Raw genomic sequence first — 21,941 nt, 5'->3', positions numbered from 1 at the left:
TACCATTTAGTATCTTATGACTATAAAAATATTTTGTGGTCATTTTGAAGACAAGAGGAAAATAAAAAAGTTGTTTATACCCACATTCAGGGATGACTTGATTCACATTTTAGTTTCAGCCTTTCATTCTTCTTTCCCTGCGTGGGTCCCAAAGTAAGGATCACAGCACGTATTTTGTCTTATAATCTTTTTTTTTAGCTCTCATGCACATGAAATGGAAAATAAGAAATTCTGGAACGTCTACTATGAACACCTAGAGAAAGCAGCAATACATGCTGGTATGTAAGGGGCATCAGGTGGGACTGGGAGAAAAGTGGTGGCTTAATCTTTGCTGCTTAATTACACATGAAATTGGGGAAGCAGAATGAGAAACATCTTCCCTTGGACGCCCTGTGGGTTTGGGATGTTGTTTCTTTGCATTACGAGAGAAAGGAGTCCCCTTCTTTGGGGAAGGAGAGATGTTAACATTTCTCTGGTGCTTATGATGACATTTTTTTTCTTTCAGAGAAAGAACTGCAGAATGATGTAGGAGATGAGAAGTCCATTGGAGATGAAAGTTGGGAGCAGGCTCAGAAAGGAGATGTTGGAGTGCTTTATCTTGAGCAGTTAACATTGAAAACCGACTGTCAGGAAAGACTAGACCACACCAATTTCCGATTTTTGCTGTGGCGAGCTCTGGCAAAATTCCCGGAGAGGGTAGAGCCACGGTCCAGGGAGCTCTCCCCGCTCTTCCTGAGATTTATCAAGTAAGTGTGTTCTCTTCTTGGGATTTTCCTGGTGGAGTATGAGGAAGAGAAGGTACAAAATATTAAGCTCCCAAATTGACTGAGTTCCTTTGACATCTGTTACGTTTGTAAATCACGGGCATGGATCTGTGAGCCAACAACCAAACTAGTTTGGTTCACCGCTTAATTTTACATGAATTTATCTGGCCCACAAATGGTGTTAATAAAATATTCCAGGTTACAAAAACAAACGAACCAAAACAAAAGGCCATATTGAGTTAGCTTAATGTACAAAGAACTTACTGTTTCTCACCTTGTTTGTTCATTATTTTCACCTGATGGCTTAAAAGTATTTTCCAGACCTTAACCCTTGCCACTGTTTTGAGCCTCTTGAATGTTTCCCATGATGCTGAGGAACATACTCTCAAAAAATAACAAGAACGTTCTGGAGCATTATTCTGTTTTGACTAGATAAGATGTGTGAGAGTCGGATTGCTTTAAAACTAAAGATAAGGAGCCTGACCAGGTGGTGATGCAGTGGATAGTGCATCGGACTAGGAAGCAGAGGACCCAGGTTCAAAACCCTGAGGTCGCTGGCTTGAGCGTGGGCTCACTCAGCTTGAGCGCTGGGTCACTGGCTTCAGCATGGGATCATAGACATGACCCCATGGTTGCTGGCTTGAGCCCAAAGGTCACCGGTTTGAAGCCCAAGGTCTCTGGTTTGAACAAGGGGTCACTCAGTCTGCTGTAGCCCCCCAGTCAAGGCTCATATGAGAATGCAATCAATGAACAACTAAGGTGCTACAACGAAGAATTGATGCTTCTCATCTCTTTCCCTTCCTGTCTGTCCCTCTCTCTCACTCTTTCTCTCTGTCAAAACAAAATGGAAAATAAATAAATAAAGATAAGGAATGTGATGTATAGAATAATACTAACTAATCAAATGTATGTTTCCCAGTACTCTTTTTTATTATATGGAGAAATGCTGCAGGGTTAAGGTTGAGCAGGCTGTGAACCACAACACGCCAGGCTCATTCAGGGAACAGCAAGGACAGCAGAGTGGATACAGCATTGATCCCTGGGGAAAGTGTTGGAGATGAAGTAGTAAGTTAATAGGAGCAAGTTGTGTAGGACCTTTACGTGATAGTAAGTAAGGACTTTGGTTTTTATTATCAGTGAAGTGGGAAGCCACCAGTAGGTTTAAACAGAAAGATAACATGATTTAAGTTTTCTTAAGGGATTTTCTGGCTGCTGTTTGGGAATAGACTGTGGGATAGCAGTGGTGAGAGCGGAGAGAGTCGAGAGTTAGGAGATTGCAAAAATCTGGGGAAGAATAAATGGTGACTTGCCTGACATTATAGTAGTACAGATACTGAGAGGTAGTTGAGCCCTGGATGTTTTTTAAAGGATTTCAGTTCAATAAGATAGAGTTTGAAGAATTACAACTACATTAGCCTGCAAGATTCGCCAGCAGCTCAGCTGTGTCATGGTGGGGATGGGGTTGAGGGTAGTGAGGGGGGAGGTGCAGGAGGAGGAAAGGGAGGGATCAAGGATGTCTCTGAGGGTTTGGCCCAAGCAACTGGAAGAAGAGAATTCCATTTACTGAGATTGGGAGAACTGCAGAAGTTTGCAGATTTGTGGGGAAGATGGAGTGTTTATTTTCAGATACATTAAGGTTGGGATACTGCATAGACATCTAAGATGTCAAATGGGCACTTGAATTTAGAATTTCAAGTTTAAAGGAAAGGTTTGGTCTAGAAATAATAAGTTTGAGACTCATAAGTATGTATAATAAAAAAATTATGGGTAGGGAATTAAATCACAACTGTGTGTATAAATGTCGAGAAAGAAGATTTTCAAGGACTGACAGTGATGCTTAGTGGTTGGGAGATAAGGAACCAGCAAAGGAGGCCAGGAAAGTGATGAAAGAGGAGCTAAGACCACTTAGTATTCCTTGGAGAAAGGATTTCAAGAAGAGTAATCTGGCCCTGGCCGGTTGGCTCAGTGGTAGAGCATCGGCCTGGCATTCAGGGGTCCCAGGTTCGATTCCCGGCCAGGGCACACAGGAGAAGCGCCCATCTGCTTCCTCTCTGTCTCTCTCTTCCCCTCCCGCAGCGAGGCTCCATTGGAGCAAGGGTGGCCCGTGCGCTGGGGATGGCTCCTTGGCCTCTGCCCCAGGCGCTAGAGTGGCTCTGGTCGCGACAGAGCGACGCCCCGGAGGGGCAGAGCATCGCCCCCTGGTGGGCGTGCCGGGTGGATCCCGGTCGGGCGCATGCGGGAGTCTGTCTGACTGTCTCTCCCCGTTTCCAGCTTCAGAAAAATGCAAAAAAAAAAAATAAATAAAAAATAAAAAAAAATAAAAAATAAAAAAAAGAAGAGTAATCAGTGGAATCAAATGTGTCTGAGACATCGGTCAGAAAAAGAATAAGAATTGACCAATGGCTTTGGAAGTGACCTTAACATGAGTTACTTGGGTTAATCTGGTAGGGATGGAAGCCTGATTAAAATGGGTTGAAGAGAGAATGGAGAGGAGCAAATGGAAATAACAAGTGTGAACAGTTCTTATGAAAAAGAAAAAAGCAGCTATAGGTGGAGGGAGATGTGGGAGAAGAGAGGGAGCTGTCCTTAGGGTTGCTGTTAAGATTTAAGCAGCGTGTGTGGGGGCTATGCTGCGTGAAAGATCCAGAAGGGAGGGTGAAGTCATTATGCGAGAGGAATAAAGCGGCAGAAGCCATGTCTCTGAATAGTTAAGAGGGGTTACAGTCCCATGAATAAGTGAAAAGGTTTGCATGCATAATTCATTCTGGCAAAGGTTACAAGAAAGATGCGGGCAGGTCAGTAGATGGGGTGGGAGAAGAGTAATGATTTTCTCTTTGCGTAACCCTTTAGTCTTTAATTTACAGGATGAGAGCGGTGATATTAAGCTTTCTTGCCTTGTTTTGAAGATCATATAAAATAATGTGTATCAGTTATTTGTGAATTGCAAAGGGCTCTGCCTATGCAGGCTGGGATTGATTGTGTTAGCAGGATATGAATTTCCTACTATGTTAATGTGTCAGGTTTTTCCCTCAAGGACGAAATAGATTACCCTTAGCCTAAGGATACAGACCTTCTTTCTCTCTGAGTACCAGATGCTGTGGGGATAGAAGGAGCCTGTAACAGGAAGCGCGTCTCTGAGTTTAAGAAGACTTAGAGATGGAAGATACACAATTTTTTTTAAATGTTTAAGACTAGTTGACACTGATTACTTACAACTTAATATATTTACAGATCTAAATGATAATGGAAAACCCAAATATCACCTTTAATCCTGACTTTGAAATATATTACGGGATTTTTATTTGTATTTTTGGCTAGAAATTTACCTTTCTAAATATGAATCAAAAAATTTGACATCTAATTTGTGAATCTTTTTTTTAAATTTTTATTTATTTATTTATTTTTTACAGAGACAGAGAGAGAGGGATAGACAGGGACAGACAGACAGGAACGGAGAGAGATGAGAAGCATCAATCATTAGTTTTTCATTGCGCGTTGCAACACCTTAGTTGTCCATTGATTGCTTTCTCATATGTGCCTTGACCGCGGACCCTCAGCAGACTGAGTAACCCCTTGCTGGAGCCAGCGACCATGGGTTCAAGCTGGTGGGCTTTTCCTCAAACCAGATGAGCCCGTGCTCAGGCTGGCGACCTCGGGGTCTTGAACCCTGGTCCTCTGCATTCCAGTCCGACGCTCTATCTACTGCGCCACCGCCTGGTCAGGCTGTGAATCTTTTATAAACATTCTCTGAGAAGAATCCTAGGAGGAATCAAGCAGAAATAAATGATTAACAATGGCAAAAACATCCCAATAATAGGTGATGGTGACATTTAGTAAATGAGTACTTTCTGTACAGACGCTCTTGTAAGTACTGTGTGTGGATTACTGTATTTAATAAATGGAGGAGTAAGAGATAAAGGTGAAAGACATGCACTGTGGTGAATTGAATGTTGAGAGTATAATACTGATGTTATTAAATCGATGATAAAATTTGTAATTGATGCAGCAACTTGGCTCATTTATTCATCCATTTTAAAATTTATTAATTGCCTGATCCCGCTAGATGAGAACACAAAGTTGAATATGGTAGCACCTCACCCCTCCAGCTGTAGGTTAGTGAGTTCACCTGGAGTTTCCTCCAGATGTGTCAGTAAGGTCATATATAAAACATGCTATTGCATCAGCATATTTCTGAGTGAGGACTTGAATGTCTGATTAGTTCCCTTACATTTGTCGCTTACTGCCATGCACAGAACACACAAGAAAATAATAATTGTTGGCTGAATGAGTTAAAGTGACACAGAACAAATGAAGTGAATGACAGCAACAGCCTTCAAGATAATATTAGTTATCTGCAACAATGGAGCAAAGTTAAAGAATGGAATTCATTAAGAAGAATTGTGAATACCAACTGTACAAGCTTAGTCTAGAGGAGAGAAACATGAAGACTTACTGTTTTTTTATTGCCTGGTCATTCAGTTTGAGTCTATATCATGTGATTGCCCCAAAGCGATGCAGTTGATGGTTCCATCTGTATTACCAAACCACATACCTAGAAGGCTGAATTTTGGTACAGCCCTATACAAAATACCATATTCTCCCTTGTATAAGACACACCCTTGTCTGAGAAATTTGGGGTCTAAAAACTGGGTGCGTCTTATACAGTGGTTGTAGATCTTTTTACTTGCATTTCCCCTTTTTTCGAGATTGTTTTTGCACTCATTGTTGAAGACAGTGATTCGTCATCAGACACAGAAGAGGACAAGCTTATGGATGGGAGTTTTGATGGTGATGAGGAGTTGTATGCATTTTATGATGAATAAAACTTTAGTTCAATGACTATGTAATATATTTATTTTCAAACTTCGAGTCCCAAAATTAAGGTGCATCTTATACATGGGAAATACGGTAGACGGTATCTGGATTTGAAGTGACCAGCATGGTCTTAATGCTATACTTTCAAGATTTACTGTAATCTACCCTCACACCTGCCTGCCCAAGTTGTGTTTTCAGAGATAAGGGAGACTGATTTCAGCTCAGTCCAAAGTAGACATTTCAAATATTTTCAATGGTATTGCAATGGAATGGGCTGCTCTCTGCCATTAGTGATTGACTTGTTAAGTACGGTACTTCGGAGCGGCCATCCAGTAAAGGGGAATGCTGTAGGAGAGGCCTGACTAAGGTGCCTCTGGTGCCTCCATGTGTGATTCTGTGAACCACGGACATCTGTCTGTCACAAACGGAAGTAGGACATTTCAGCTTCATCCTCCTTGTGTCACTTTCCACTGTAGCAATGAGTACTACCCAGCAGATCTGCAGGTCGCCCCGACCCAGGATCTGAGAAGACGAGGCAAAGGGGTGGCGGCAGAGGAAGCAGAAGAACCTGCTGCTGGAGACGATGAAGAGCTGGAGGAAGAGGCGGTGTCTCCAGATGAACCCTCACAGAAGAAGAGAACAAGAAGAGCTGCGACAAAGTAAGTTCAGCGTGGCTGCGAGGTCCCAGGTCGCCGGCTCACAGAGGAGCGGGCAGAGATCTCCCAGGGCCTTGGACAAGATGACCTGCTCAAATAATTAATTACTTATATAAGTGTGCCTCCCTATTTTATTGTTGCTGTTTTACAGTCTGAAGAAAACTGTTTTCCAAGTTTTTTGGTTGTTTGCTTTCTTTTTTTTTTTCTTGTTTAGCCACAGAATGTTAGAGTTGGAAGCTTCTCATCACAACCTTTTTTATGCATAAGGTGCTGGGGCCCAGTGCTGTTAAATGCTCTTTGACCTCTGTCAGTCCCTTTCCATAGTGCCAGGGCATGGTCTGTGCGTGCTAGGGAAACACGTGATGGAACACCTCTCCTTATAAATACACGTGTTGGCACTTTGACTTTGACTTGTCTCCTTCTGGTTCCTTTTGTTTTCTTTCTTTTTTTTTTTTTTTACAGGGACAGAGAGAGAGTCAGAGAGAGGGATAGATAGGGACAGACAGACAGGAACGGAGAGAGATGAGAAGCATCAATCATCAGTTTTTCATTGCGACACCTTAGTTGTTCATTGATTGCTTTCTCATATGTGCCTTGACTGGGGGCCTTCAGCAGATCAAGTGACCCCTTGCTCAAGCCAGATGAGCCCACAGTCAAGCTGGCAACCTTGGGGTCTTAAACCTGGGTCTTCAGCATCCCAGTCTGACGCTCTATCCACTGCGCCACCGCCTGGTCAGGCTCCTTTTTGTTTTCATGCTGTTACCTTCTTTCTCTCTCTCATTCTCTGGGTAATTCATTTACCTAAATTGTTAAAAATCTGAGGAAAATATGAAGCAATCCTGCTTGTAGAAGTTGCTCCAGCTTACTTGGAGATCGTCTGAATGGGGGTGTCAGAGCTCCATTGGGTTTGGTGCTTCTGTGCTATTTTACCACTTCAGACCTCAGTCTGCATCTGTGTGTTGAGTTTTTACCATGAGCCATTTATTAGTTCATCCATTCAGCAGCTGGGTTGAGTGCCTTTTGCTAGTTGCTGGGCTGGAGAGATGGATGTTACATTGCCTTTGCAATGGAGCAGCACAGTCTAGTGCCTGGTGAAATATTTCTGTAGAGGAAATACTTCTAAAGGTGTATGGGAGCACAGTAAAAAATGACGTAATTCTACCACAAAGGGAAGGCTTTACAAGGCACCTTCGAAGCCTAAGAGATGAAAGTTTGCCAGCAGGTAGGTCAGGCAAGGACTTGCCGCCTAATGGTATTTGTGTATTTGTAGGTAGAGCACAGGGACCAGAAAAGTCATGACCAAGCTCCGTGCAACTATGGTTCCTTCTCTGTTTCTTTCATCTCACTGCTCTGAACGGTCTGTCCCTGCTGCTTTCTCTCAGACAAACTGCTGTTTTCTCCTTCATCGCCTTCAGCCTAACAGCTAGCAAAAGATAAACCCCTCCTAGTGTTTGGTGAATAAATCACTAAGTTATTTGTCCAACCAGACCTCTTCTCTTCCTTTCGCACCCCGAACCTTCTCTCTTTCTGCTGTGTCCTTGCCTCATTTCAAGGCACAGTCGCTTCACGGAGGTTTTTCTTGTGTTTCTGGCTGAAAGTTATCCTACTTCAAACTTTGATAACAGCCATTTATACTCCTGTCATGGTGCTAATCCTTGCCTTGAATATTAGTTAATTTTTTATACATATTCCATGAAAATCAGAAACCCTTTAAGGATAAGGTCCATGTCTTAATTCATTTTTCTTTCCCCTATAGCCAAACTTGGACTGTTGCTAGTGCACACCATGATTAAAAATGCGAGTCATTGATAATCACATTCTTGGGGCCATCTCAGTATATTCAGAGTCCAAGTTTATAATCCTTCATGGAGCGTGATCCTCACTGGCAAATATTTAATGAGAACATGCAGATTAGCTCCTGTTGTCTTTGGCTCTTTTAGGCTAACTGGTACATACAAAATACCTCATAAATGTTGGGAGAGGAGTGGATGTTGCAGTAGAAACATTTTTAAGTTGATGAGTAATCACAAGGACATTGTATCACTCAATGCTCTTTGCTTAAAGAAACAGAACCAATAGAATAGAGGTGTATTTATGTGTGTATACAGAGATTCATTCTAAGGAATTGGCTCGTGGGATTTTGGGAGCCAGCAAACCCAGAATCTGTAGGACAGGATGGCAGGCTGGAAAGGCAGCCAGGATTTGATTCTGCTGTAGTCCTGAGTCTGAAGTCTATAGTTGAGGTTTCTACGTTACAGCCTTGTGGTAGAATTCCTTCTTTAGGAAATAGTAGCTTTTCTTAAGGACTTCAACTGATTGGCTGATGCCCATCCATATTATTGAGGGCAAACTCTTATTTAACCCTTTGAGTAGTGAGTTTTTTTCATGCTTGCTGTCCTTGGGAGTGAATTTTTTTCAAAAAATGAAATTAGTTCCAGTTCCAGTTTTATTAACTAAAAATCATGTTTGATAACCAATTTATGGAAACAAGAAGAACATACATTTGCCTTTTTTTAATGTTGTCTTACACATCTTTAAAATAAATTGATCGTACTCTGGATGGTCAGGAGGCACGAGGAGGTACATGAACGTTCGTACTACTCAAAGGGTTGAAGTCCACTTATTGTAGATGTTAACATCTACAGAATACGTACATCGCAGCACTTAGTGTTTCATTCCATAAAGTCAGTTGTCTGTCTTCGCCAAGTTGGGCCATCAGACAAAGCAACACAGGCATTTAAGCAAAATATAAACAATTGTGCTATCCCTACCCCTATTTCTCTACCATATCTAAAGAGGTCACAATTTTAAGTCTATTTTCCTGTATTGACTAGTAGGACTTTCACAGCTTTGCTTTCTTTTGTCCAGGAGCAGAGAAGTGGATTGTTTGCTAAATTCTTAGGAGCAAAAGCTATACAACTTGTGTTCTTTCATTTAATCCTTAAACAAAAAACTGAGAGGTCTTGTCCTTCTCAAGATGGGGAACTGAGAATCTGAGACATGGATTGGCTAACTTGCTCCAAATTCACAGGGCTCAGAGTGACAGGATCATATATGTAGCTTGGTTTCTACTTCTCTTCACTTCTCCCTGAAATAGGCAAATGAAACCTCTCCAAATTGTAAGTTTATTCATTCAAGCATTTTTAAAAATGTTCTAATGCTGCGTCTTATAAATTCTATACAGAGAGAAAACAGTTTTCTTAAGTATTTTTAAAGCCTCATAGCATCTGTGAATTAGAACATTTAGAAAGTGCAGTAAAAGCTCTCTTCTCAGTCTGTTTTAGTAGGTGATATAATTTACCCCGAGTTAGTCCCATCTTCATACTTAACTTTAAACCACAGAGCATTGCCCTTTCTTCCTCCTCGGTAACCAAGAGCATGGTTGTCTAAACTTGGACCTCTATTGTGTGACATCAGTATTTATGTTCTGTGAAAGTAAGGAAGAATGTATTTTACCACTTTCCTGTTTATTGTACAGAAACTAGGCAAGGAATCATCCCAAAATTCAACCTTGTTCAACTTTGGAATGCATTACTCTTTGTTTACTTTCTTTCTACTTTTGGCTTAATTTAAACCTTTCTAAGCACTTCTTGAATGATTTTCTGCAATGGGGATCCGGATTCCAGGGGAAGGCCTGCCTGAGATTTGGAATTTCTAGAGAATAATTTTATAACTGCAGATAATTAATATTTTTGTATGTAATTAACAGAGAAGCTCTAGTCAAGGTTTTTGGACTAATTATCAGAGAGATTAAAATTGGTGAGTACAATTATCTGTAGCAAATAATCTCTGTTCTTTAATTTTATAATTCTTTCTCTTTTTTTTAGGCAGTTAATTGCTCATTTGCAAGTTTTCTCTAAATTTTCAAATCCACGGGCTTTGTATCTGGAGTCAAAATTATATGAGCTCTATCTCCAGGTAAGTAATATAAATACTCTTCTCTGCAATTTTTTGTAAATTATTCTCTACCGTTTTCTTCGCCAAAATAGCTTTCAGGTTTTCAATAATTGTTGAATAGAGCGCATGCCTGCATTTTAAGTATATAATTTTTAAAGCCTCATAGCATCTGTGAATTAAAACATTTAGAAAGCTCAGTAAAAGCTCTCTTCTCAGTCTGTTTTAGTAGGTGATATAATTTACCCTGAGTTAGTCCCATTGTCATACTTAACTTTCAACCACAGAACATTGCCCTTTCTTCCTCCTTGGTAACCAAGAGCATGGTTGTCAAGTGTGTGTGTGTGTGTGTGTGTGTGTTTGGTTGTCAAGTGTGTGTGTGTGTGTGTGTGTGTGTGTGTGTACTAGAAAGCCTGGTGGTCATACGAAATGACCGCTGTTCTAGATATTATAAATTGTAATTAAAATGATTTGTGCAAAGGTGTCTGCTAATTCAAACTGAATTACCCAGGGCAGGCGGCGAGGACGCCCCTTTGCTTAGTGCCCCACAGGGTTTCCCCCTTCTACTTGCTTAATTGCTTAAAGTAGAGTGCAATGAAGGAAACCACTGGCAGTACATTTCTTAAGAGCCACTGCTAGCTCAATAAATAAAGGTGATTTAAATAATAAAATGTTAATTCACATGTCAAAGATCTCTTTGTACACAACATTTCTTGTGTAGATCTTTCCATCATTTTTAAGCTTGCCTTGCAGAGGACCATCAATTATTTTTAATTTTACGTCCGTTCTTTCACGAACTCTTGAACAGGCAACATAAAGTTGACCGTGTCCAAATGCAGGCTCAGGTAAAAAAATGCCAACATGCTTAAGCGTTTGGCCCTGAGACTTATTGATGGTCATAGCAAAGGCAAGTTTTACAGGAAATTGTCTACGTCTCAATTGAAACAGCAACCCTGTTTGAGATGGAGCCAAATCAATTCTTGGAATGACATGTATTTCACCTTTAGAGGAGCCAGTCAAAGACTTAGCTATTATGACATTATTTTTCAATTGGAGAACCTCTAATCTTGTACCATTGCAAAGACCCCTTCTGGTGTTAAGATTTCTTAACAGCATAATAATTGCTCCAATCTTTAACCTCAATTTGTGAGGTGGCATGCCAGAAGGCGGGACTATTTGAATGCCGTGGCAACTTCACCCCATTGGCTAGTACAGTTACGCAAGCAACCAATAAGCTATCGACAACAAACAGACACTTAAGCCGCATATAATAAAGATACATAAACAAATTAATAGACATTTTCTGAATCTGGAGAAACAGTTTTAGACAATACTAATTCAGTTGATTTGGAAGGCACTTAGGGTAACTAAACACTGAGGGGCTGCATTAACGAAGCATAATTACATCAGAGGAAGTAGATACACTTCCCTTTAAGAAGGGATGGGGGTTGTGTTGTGCCAAAAGCAGTTGGCTTTTTTGGCTTCTTGGTAGGTTAGCCGGATGAAGTGCTAGGATTTCAGGATCTGTTACATTGAGTTTAAGCAGAGAGTTGGCATCATGGTCTGTTACAGTCACAATATCTGACCCTGAATTCCAGTAAAGGTTGAAGAAAAAATGTAATGTCAGAAGCAGACTAAGAATTGGATGTCATTCTCAGGCCTTTGAGAAACAAAATTTTCTTTTTACATTTTGGATGCTTCTTTAGATGAAACATTTTATTTTGGCATTTCAGCAGAATTTATCCAAGTCTGCCTATAAATCGAATATAACTTTATAGCCAGAGCTCAAACGTCTCAGTTGTCCATAGGAAGCAAAATTCAGAATGGCCTGAGCAGAGGAGCATTAGGGCCAGGTCCTTCCTGGCCCGTCACTGACAGCTGTTACCTTCCCGGTATTATAAACAGCTTTTGCTCAGCACAGGACTGGCCCATTAGTGAAAATTGCGATTATGCAGAGAATTGGCCTTGGCTGAAAGACTGGTAGACCCGAAGGTTTGGAGTGTGGGATGCAGTTGGTTTTTATTTTGTTCTTTGTGCATATCCTTTTTTTTTTTTTTTTTTTTTGTATTTTTCTGAAGCTGGAAACAGGGAGGCAGTCAGACAGACTCCTGCATGCGCCCGACCGGGATCCACCTGGCATGCCCAGCAGGGGGTGATGCTCTGCCCATCCAGGGCGTCGCTCTATTGTGACCAGAGCTACTCTAGCACCTGAGGCAGAGGCCACAGAGCCATCCTCAGTGCCCGGGCCATCTTTGCTCCAATGGAGCTTTGGCTGCGGGAGGGGAAGAGAGAGACAGAGAGGAAGGAGAGGGGGAGGGGTGGAGAAGAAGATGGGCGCTTCTCCTGTGTGCCATGGCTGGGAATCAAACCCGAAACTGCCACACGCCAGGCCGACGCTCTACCACTGAGCCAACCGCCCAGAGCCACTTTTCTTTCTTCTGTAACTCAACCCAGGAAAATGTTAGGCCTTTGTCAGGAATTAACATTAAACCACATTTTAAAATTTAGAGTCTAAAACACCTAAGTTTGCAGATTAACACAAATAAATTACTATGCCGTGGTATGCATCTACGTGACGTCATTGACTTATTTTATGAAATATCATTCTTAGTTGTTGCTACACCAGGATCAAACAGTTCAAAAAATAACGCTGGATTGCATAATGACATACAAACATCCATATATCCTCCCTTACAGGTAAGTTATTTGAAACTAAAGAAATGCTATTTCTTTTTTTTTTCTTTTTTCAAGATTTTATTTATTGATTTTAGAGAGGGGTGAGGGGCAGGGGGAGCAAGAAACATCAACTTGTAGTATTTGTTTCTCTACTAGTTGTACCTTGACCGGGCAAGCCCGGGGTTTCGAGCTGTGACCTCAGAATTCCATTCAGGTCCACACTTTATCCACTGCGCCACCACAGGTCAGGCAAAATGCTGTTTCTTTGGATGATTTTTATCTTTCTACCTGAGAGCCTCTTCTAAAATAATTTTGTGAAGGCCTGAGAAATTTCCCTCTTTTCTGGGGTAATCATGATGCTATTTTAGGTGAGAAATGAAAACTGGTTTTATATTTGTTAGGAGTGCTTCTCCAGAGATAATAAGGTAGGAAAGAAAATATTAATTGAAAAGTGTGTATTTAGAAGATTATATCATTTCTTTTTGCTTATATAATGTCTTAAAATTTTGGTGATTTTTGAGGAAATTATAATCACTCTTAAGAACTGAAGAAAGTGTATCATGCTCTTTGAAACAGCTGAATTATTGACTAAGTCTAACTCCTACTCTTTCTATCCTTTAAAATTTGAAAACCTGTCATTTTGGAAGGTACTTCTGTGAAGATTTTCCTTTATGGATGTCAGCTGCTTTATAGACTATTCTTTAATTCCTATTTTTAGTTACATATAGCACTCTTAAGATACTGCATTTTAACAAAAGTACTGTTGGTTATTAAGTGATGGTTTGTTCTGTATTCTATTTTTAAAGGGAAAACTTGCAAAGGTTGCTTGAAGACAGAAGCTTTAAGGAAGAGATAGTGCATTTTAACATTTCAGAAGATAATACAGTAGTGAAAACAGCCCACCGAGCAGATCTGTTTCCTATTCTGATGAGGTATTTATACTGTTTACATTCTGATTTATTTAAACAGTTGATCGCAGAAACAATTTTATTAGTAGTAGTATGATTCTTTCAATAGTTGTAATGGAATGTCTCATTTTGAATTTTCTGTTGATTTTTTAAAAAATTTATTTTAGAGAGGGGAGGGAGGAAGAGAGAGAGAGAGAGAGAGAGAGAAGGGGAGGAGGAGCAGGAAGCATCGACTCTCATATGTGCCTTGACCAGGCAAACCCAGGGTTTCCAACGGGTGACCTCAGTGTTCCAGGTCGATGCTTTATCCACTGTGCCACCATAGGTCAGGCCTGGTGATTTTTTTTTTTTTTTTTTGGTGACACAGACAGAGAGAGACAGAGAAGGACAGATAGGGACAGACAGACAGGAAGGGAGAGAGATGAGAAGCATCAATTCTTTGTTGTGGCACCTTAGTTCATTAATTGCTTTCTCATATGTGCCTTGGCCGGGGGGCTACAGCAAACCGAGTGACCCCTTGCTCAAGCTGGTGAGCCTTGCTCAAACCAGAAGAGCCCATGCTCAAGCCGGCAACCGTGGGGTCTTGAACCTGCGTCCTCCACGTCCCAGTCTGCCGCTCTATCCACTGCACCACCGCCTGGTCAAGATCTGGTGATTTTTTTTAAATTGGAGCTTTTGAGGTCACCACATTGCTATAGAGACTAGAATATTTCATCCTTAAACATGAGGAAATATCTTACTATGGTGTTATTTCATTAATAATAATAAAATTAAATTCACTATTGCTCTAAGTTTTATATTGAGAAATAAAAATAATTCCTTAATTTAGTATGTAACTAAACCTGAGATGACTTTTTTTGTTATTATTTAACCATTTTCATCACAAAACTTATAAGTTTTAATAATTTTCATTGAATTTTTTTGGTCAAAGAAATAATAGTAAATACTGAGCATCAATCAGATTGTTAGTCTCTATTTAAAAATGCTTTGTGGTCCCATTTTACTGAAAACAAAATGGAAAGTTTTTAGTACTCTTCAGAAGGGCCTGCAGCGGCCTAGCCCTAGGCAGCCTCTGACTGCGTCTCTTGCGTTTACCACCCCCCTCAGAGCCCACTTCAGAGTCTTTGAATTTGTCAGCCCTCTGCTTGGAACACGTGACGTTAACTCCTCTTCACTCAGTTCTGTCTCGAATGTCATATTATCAGAAATGCCTTGCCTGACCTCTTTGTGTAAAGTCACACCTTCCTCTTATTCTCTTGTCCCTGATATCTCTGTTTTTCCTCACAATACTCTGTCATCCAACATAGCTTCTTTCTTATTGCTTGTCTCCCTAGCTAGAAGTTGAACTCAATGGCCTTTCATAGATGTTGTTCAAATTAATTTTGTGTTCTCTTTTATAATCTAAAATCTCAATTTTTTCTATTTTTTTAAATGTACTTATGTTTTCTAAAATGAAGAATTAGCTGTGTGGTGTTGGTGGTTATCATGCCTGTCTTGGTCCTGGATTTAACTGGAATGCTTCTAGAACAGCCACTTTTACAGTGTGGCCTGCTCCTTCTTGACGGGCTGTCCCTGAGACACTGTCAAGACGTCCACAGGTTAAAACTTATCATAACACTACTAAGACATTATGTCGGTGAGTTTTATCACAATAAGAAAGTAACTTTTATTACTAGATTAGTTACTATTTCATCAGGAATGGATGTTAAAGTTTATTAAAATGTCTGCTAAGTGATTATATTAACTTTTTCCTATGATCCATTGATCTGGATTAATCTAATAGATTTTACTAATGACTTGTATTTCTGAGATAATCTTTACTTGGCTTTTTTTTTTTTTTGTATTTCTCTGAAGCTGGAAACAGGGAGGCAGTCAGACAGACTCCTGCATGTGCCTGACCGGGATCCACCCGGCATGCCCACGAGGGGGCGATGCTCTGCCCATCTGGGCATTGCTCTGTTGCAACCAGAGCAAATCTAGTGCCTGAGGCAGAGGCCACAGAGCCATCCTCAGCGACCGGGCCAACTTTGCTCCAATGGAGCCTCGGCTGCGGGAGGGGAAGAGAGAGACAGAGAGGAAGGAGAGGGGGAGGGGTGGAGAAGCAGATGGGCGCTTCTCCTGTGTGCCCTGGCCGGGAATCGAACCCAGGACTCCTGCACACCAGGCCGACGCTCTACCACTGAGCCAACTGGCCAGGGCCTTGGCTTTTTTTTTGAGAGAGAGACAGACAAAGAAAGGAAGGGAGAGAGATGAAAAACATCAACTTGTAGTTGCAGCACTTTATTTGTTCATTGATTCCTTCTCATATGTGTTTTGTTGCAGAGGGTGGGGGCAGAAAGGGGCTCCAGCTGGGCCAGTGACACTTTGCTCAACAGTGACCTTTGGGCTTAAGCCACTGACCATACAACCATATTGATGATCCCACGCTCAAGCCAGTGATTCCCTGCTCAAGCCAGATGAGCCCACGGTCAAGCCCATGACCTTAGGGTTTTCAACCTGGTACCTCAGTGTCCCAGGTCAACGCTCTCCACTCCACCACCACCGGTTAAGCTTGGCTTATTTCAATGTACCACTGGGTACTGTATTTAGAAATCTTATGTTTTATGATCATAGGAAGACTAGTGTATAGTTTTATTTTTGTTCCTTAGCCCTTCTCAGTATCACACATTCATCAATGGAAAAGGACCATTTCCTGCTTTCTCTCTTCTATAAAACTTTATGGCGCCCTGGCCGGTTGGCTCAGTGGTAGAGCGTCAGCCTGGCATGCAGGAGTCCCGGGTTCGATTCCCAGCCAGGGCACACAGGAGAAGCGCCCATCTGCTTCTCCACCCCTCCTCCCTCCTTCCTCTCTGTCTCTCTCTTCCCCTCCCACAGCCAAGGCTCCATTGGAGCAAAAGATGGCCCAGGCGCTGGGGATGACTCTGTGGCCTCTGCCCCAGGCGCTAGAGTGGCTCTGGTCGCGACAGAGCGACGCCCCAGATGGGCAGAGCATCGCCCCCTTGTGGGCGTGCCAGGTGGATCCAGGTCGGGCGCATGCGGGAGTCTGTCTGACTGCCTCCCCGTTTCCAGCTTCAGAAAAATGAAAAAAAAAAAAAAAGAAAAAGAAAACTTTATGGCATGAAAATTGTTTTTTCTTGAATGTTTAAAAAATTCTTCTGTAAAACTATGTAAGTTCCATGTTTACTCATGATTACTGTTCTATTTAGGTTTCCTTAAGTATTTACTTATTTATATGTGAGGTTTTTTTCCCAGAAAGTTACCCATTTAATTGAAATTCTCTAGTTTTCTTATTTTACTTGCAGTTGTATTCTTATTTTAATTCCTTTTAATCTATATATACTTGATCTCATTCTTTGATTAGACTTACTTTGGCTTGCTATTTTATTGATTTTTTTATCCTTTATTATTTCCCTCTTCCTGCCTCCTTTTGCCTTGTTCTTTTGTTGATGTTGTTTTTCTAAATGTCTATGTTAAATATCGAATTTCTATTACATTCTTCCTTGTTTTATAATATGTCCATTTAAATCTGTTGAGTTGCTATGCTACCTTTCAGGAAAACAAAACAACTAGAACTATGTTTTAAGATAATGTGCAAACAAAATAATGTTCTTTGACTTTTTAGGATTTTGTACGGTCGAATGAAGAATAAGACGGGAAGTAAAACTCAGGGGAAATCTGCTTCTGGCACCCGCATGTCCATTGTCCTGAGGTTCCTGGCCGGGAGCCAACCTCAGGAGATACAGATATTCTTAGACCTACTGTTTGAACCGGTGAAGCACTTCAAGAACGGTAACTGTCAACTGCCTGATGCTCTGAATGTGTGAAGTCTGCTGCAGACTTCTGATGTCTCAGGCTGGGTTTCCCGTGCTCTTTGGTATCTTCCTAATGGGGTTGCTCCTCCCAATCTTGATGTAGGTCTTTCTTGCTGAAATGGCATTCTTTTTTTCTTTTTTGCATATATGAGAGAGAGAGAGAGAGAGAGGCATCAACTTTCTCTTCCATTTAGTTCCATTTAGTTGTACATTTGTTGGTTGCTTTTCACCTGTGCCCTGACTTCAGGATCAAACCCCAAGACCTTGGTATGCCGGGGGGGATGTTCTGTCCACTGAACCACCCCGCCAGGGCTGAAATGCAATTCATTGTATTTTATTTAAAAAATTTTTTTCTGGCCCTGGCCGGTTGGCTCAGCGGTAGAGCGTTGGCCTAGCGTGCGGAGGACCCGGGTTCGATTCCCGGCCAGGGCACACAGGAGAAGCGCCCATTTGCTTCTCCACCCCTCCGCCGCGCTTTCCTTTCTGTCTCTCTCTTCCCCTCCCGCAGCCAAGGCTCCATTGGAGCAAAGATGGCCCGGGCGCTGGGGATGGCTCCTTGGCCTCTGCCTCAGGCGCTAGAGTGGCTCTGGTCGCAATATGGCGATGCCCAGGATGGGCAGAGCATCGCCCCCTGGTGGGCAGAGCATCGCCCCTGGTGGGCGTGCCGGGTGGATCCCGGTCAGGCGCATGCGGGAGTCTGTCTGACTGTCTCTCCCCGTTTCCAGCTTCAGAAATGAAAAAAAAAAAAAAAAAAACAAGGAAAAAAAAAAAATTTTTTTTCTGAAATGAGAAGCGGGGAGGCAGAGAGACAGACTCCCACATGTGCCTGAGTGGGATCCACCTGGCTTGCCCACCAGGCGACAATGCTCTGTCCATCTGGGGTGTTGCTCCATTGCAACTGGAGCCATTCTAGCACCTGAGGTGGAAGCCATGGAGCCATCCTCAGTGCCCAGGCCAGCTTAGCTCCAATGAGCCCTGGCTGTGGGACAAGATGAGAGAGATAGAGAGGAAGGAGAGGGAGAAGGGTGGAGAAGCAGATGGGCACATCTCCTAGTGTTTCCCTGATCGGGAATCAATCCCAGGACATCCACATGCCGGGCCGATGCTCTACCACTGAGCCAACTGGCCAGGGCCTCATTTTAAATTTTGATTGAATTAGGTAGAGCTCAAAATTGATCAGCATGTATGTGTTAGTAATCCCCTCATTAGAAAATATGTATTTTTGTTGTTGCTATTGTGCATTTAGGCCGTGTGATAAAATGGTACTTATCTATATATAACGAATAGCCTTCTCCTTAGAAACTTAAAGCATGCTACAAAATTCATCTTAATTGTCTTGGTATTATTCATTCACTGAGTCATTCATCTACTGAGTAATGATTTGTTAAAAACCTCCTGTGACCCAAAACTGTTGAAAATAGAAATCTGAGTATTTATAATCTGTGCTCTCAACCTCACAGTCTAAAGGAAGTGGGTGTAATAAGTCTATTCACTGAGCTGTACTGCTCTGTGGTATGTTCTCTGGTATGTCATGTTAGTAATTAATAACAATAATCACGGCTAACTTCATGACAGACGTCATGACAGACAATCCAGTTGAACCTTAAAACAACCACATGAGGTATCATTACTTAGTGTTCCCATTTTACAAATCTAGAAACTAAGGCTTAGAGAGGTAAGTATCCATGGCCACTCATGGATAGAAAATGGTTGGGACTCCAGTCCAGGTCTTTTTGACTATAACACCTGTAATCCTATTCTCTAATTGCTTTGTTTTAGGCGAACATATATATTTATTTGTAACGTAATGGGTTGCATTTGTTTTTCATTTTTTCTACAATAATGGATCCAGCAGTTAAAAAGGTTTTTACTCAGTATAATATTGCCCTGTGAGGGAAGGTGGCTCTAATGAATACAAGTTTTTGTTCAGTGGATTAGCCTCCATTGTAAGAGAGTAGCTATAAATGGTACTCGTAGGGATGGACCACTTAGGGATATGACTCGGTGAGCCGTGATCTCATACCATTTGGTTAGAAGTAGAGTTCAAGCAATAAAACCTCAAGTCTTTTAAGTAAATTATGAAATAAGTTTCTAAAGGACTATTGTTTTATTTATTTCCCAGGGGCTACAAGAGAAATAAAATATTGGATCAAGGAGCTTATAATGCAGCAAAGACCTTTTCTCTGAAACTACTGAAGTCAGCATAGTCAGTGAAAGTTGAGAGTGTGGAAAATGCTTGGAAAGTTTCTAGATGGAGAAAAACACTTTTAGTAACTCAGGTTTTGAGGCTTCTATCACAAGTATCTTACTCTTTTTTTATCCTTCAGTTTTCTCATTTATAAAGTGACAATACAGGGTATTATATACTATAAAAATAGGTTTACAGTTGTATTGAAACCAGTTTATTCTTATATTATTACTTACTATTTTATTATTTTCCCTATGAACAACCATAAACTTACTTTTTCCCCAACATGTAGTAAAACCTACCATACCTAGCTCATTGACTATTTGGTAAGAATCAAGAGAAAAATAAATGAGGAAAGTATATTATTATCTATAACAGCGGTTCTCAACCTGTGGGTCGCAACCCTGGTGGGGGTCGAACGACCAAAACACAGGAGTCACCTAAAGCCATCGCGACCCACAGGTTGAGAACCGCTGAACTATAGATTGTAACAATATAAAATACTGTATTACTGAGGGAAATGGAAAGAAAGCTGTAATTATAAATAACAGACTAATATTTGCTTTTACATGGTGTCTCTGTTCCTGTTTCCCAGGAGAATGCCATGCTGCAGTCATTCGGGCAGTAGAAGATTTGGATTTGTCTAAAGTTCTACCTTTAGGTCGCCAGCATGGTATCTTAAATAGCCTTGAATTAGTACTGAAGAACATTAGTCATCTGATCAGTGCCTACTTACCAAAGATTTTGCAGATCTTGCTCTGCATGACGGCAACTGTATCACACATCCTTGAGCAACGAGAAAAGGTGAGAGATTCACTGTATATGCTTTGGGGTGGGGGACACTAATAAGAGTGTGTTTTATTTGGGAAATAGTTAGGACTGAAATACCTAACATCCTTCCAGGTTAAATCTTTCTTATGCACAATGTCTTTAAAACAGTTCTCGTATGATGGGGGTCTTCATTGTTATAAGTATTTGTGTTTAGTTAGAAAATACAAATTATATCAAGTGTCTATTTTAAAAGGAGGTGAAATAGTAGAGAGTGAGTGAGTTCCATAAGGATCTCAGAAACCATAGTCAGGCAGAGTTGAGCTGAAGTTTCTTAGATTTTAATTTCAAGAACCTAGAGATGTAGGACATCTTCTAATGCTCATGTACCCAGCAAGGCTGGAGAATGTATAGAATACTGTTAGCATCATCCTTGTTATTTTTGACAAAGAGTTACCCAGAGCTCCTTTAAAAGTACATGCTTGACTGCTGTAGGTACAGTGTTTTGAATAAAAAGAAGGAGCAAGGTCAGGCAGGACAAGCCAGCCAGCCAGCCGCCAAGAAGGTGGTTCCTGAGGGCTACTCAGTAAGTATTTCTGATTGTGCTCAGGACAGTACGTGCTGTTGACATAGGTGTGTGGACATGAGTATGCTCGTTGGGAGTTTAGGGAAACTTAGTACCTTTACGGACTAAAGGCTCCTTGGAGACAGGGTCCTATGGGACCTGAAGAGAAGATCCAGGCTCAGCTTGTGCCAGTGATTCTCAGTTCATGGTAAATAGGCACAGCTTTAATCCGGCTAAAATTTATTTCATTTGTTTTATGGATTTTTCTGGTGAACTGTCTCTCAGATATGGTCATGAAAACTGAAAATTGACAGCCAAAATTTCTCTCTGCTTTTTGGGCCTTTTTATGCATAGACATAAATCTGCCTTAGTAATGAAATGACTATTCTCTGGTTACCAAGATCCAGGGATTTAGAACACACCTTCCATTGTGGTAGGCACTGTTTTGTTTCCCTCATTCTTTCATTCATTCCTTTCACAAATACTAATGGAGCCTTCACTACCCATGCGGCGCTATTCTGAAGCCCTGGTGTGGAGCAGGGACCGAAGTGTTTGTCCGTTTCCTTACAGTACTTGCTTCACATGTGCCGTCTACCAGGCATTGTTCTAGGTGGGGAGTGAGAAAGGGAAGGACTCAGTATCATGGGGAAAAAGTGATAAATATACACAATAATTAGAATAATGTCAGTTGGTACCTTCTGAGAAAATGAGACCCATTTATAGATCTCTGAAAGTTATTCTTTGTGTAGCTTTCTCATTTCTAGTCCACTCCTCCCTGTGAGTTCAAGCTGGCTTCGTCCACCCCCTCACACCATGTGGCTCTGTCTTCTCATCTTAGAGAGGTGGCTGGACTGCCTGGAGCTTCCTTCTCACTCTGGTGCGTGAAACTCCCCAC

At 41.4% G+C, this 21,941-nt stretch overlaps 1 protein-coding gene across 2 annotated transcripts in view; it reads left to right on the top strand.

Moving 5' to 3' along the window:
- Nucleotides 1-21,941, top strand: part of UTP20 (UTP20 small subunit processome component) — a 97,198-nt gene that overhangs the window by 25,447 nt on the left and 49,810 nt on the right. For both annotated transcript variants that reach the window (XM_066356820.1, XM_066356813.1), the window contains exons 20-27: nucleotides 199-278; nucleotides 506-746; nucleotides 6,056-6,238; nucleotides 10,063-10,153; nucleotides 12,741-12,826; nucleotides 13,612-13,737; nucleotides 17,336-17,502; nucleotides 20,309-20,517. In XM_066356820.1, the coding sequence (XP_066212917.1) occupies nucleotides 199-278; nucleotides 506-746; nucleotides 6,056-6,238; nucleotides 10,063-10,153; nucleotides 12,741-12,826; nucleotides 13,612-13,737; nucleotides 17,336-17,502; nucleotides 20,309-20,517 (1,183 nt within the window). The remainder of the gene's footprint in view (nucleotides 1-198; nucleotides 279-505; nucleotides 747-6,055; nucleotides 6,239-10,062; nucleotides 10,154-12,740; nucleotides 12,827-13,611; nucleotides 13,738-17,335; nucleotides 17,503-20,308; nucleotides 20,518-21,941) is intronic.

The sequence above is a fragment of the Saccopteryx leptura genome, chromosome 1, assembly GCF_036850995.1.
Source record: "Saccopteryx leptura isolate mSacLep1 chromosome 1, mSacLep1_pri_phased_curated, whole genome shotgun sequence".
Taxonomy (NCBI): Eukaryota; Metazoa; Chordata; class Mammalia; order Chiroptera; family Emballonuridae; genus Saccopteryx; species Saccopteryx leptura.
The sequence above is the reverse complement of the archived record's forward strand: the minus strand, read 5'-3'. Positions and strand labels throughout refer to the sequence as shown.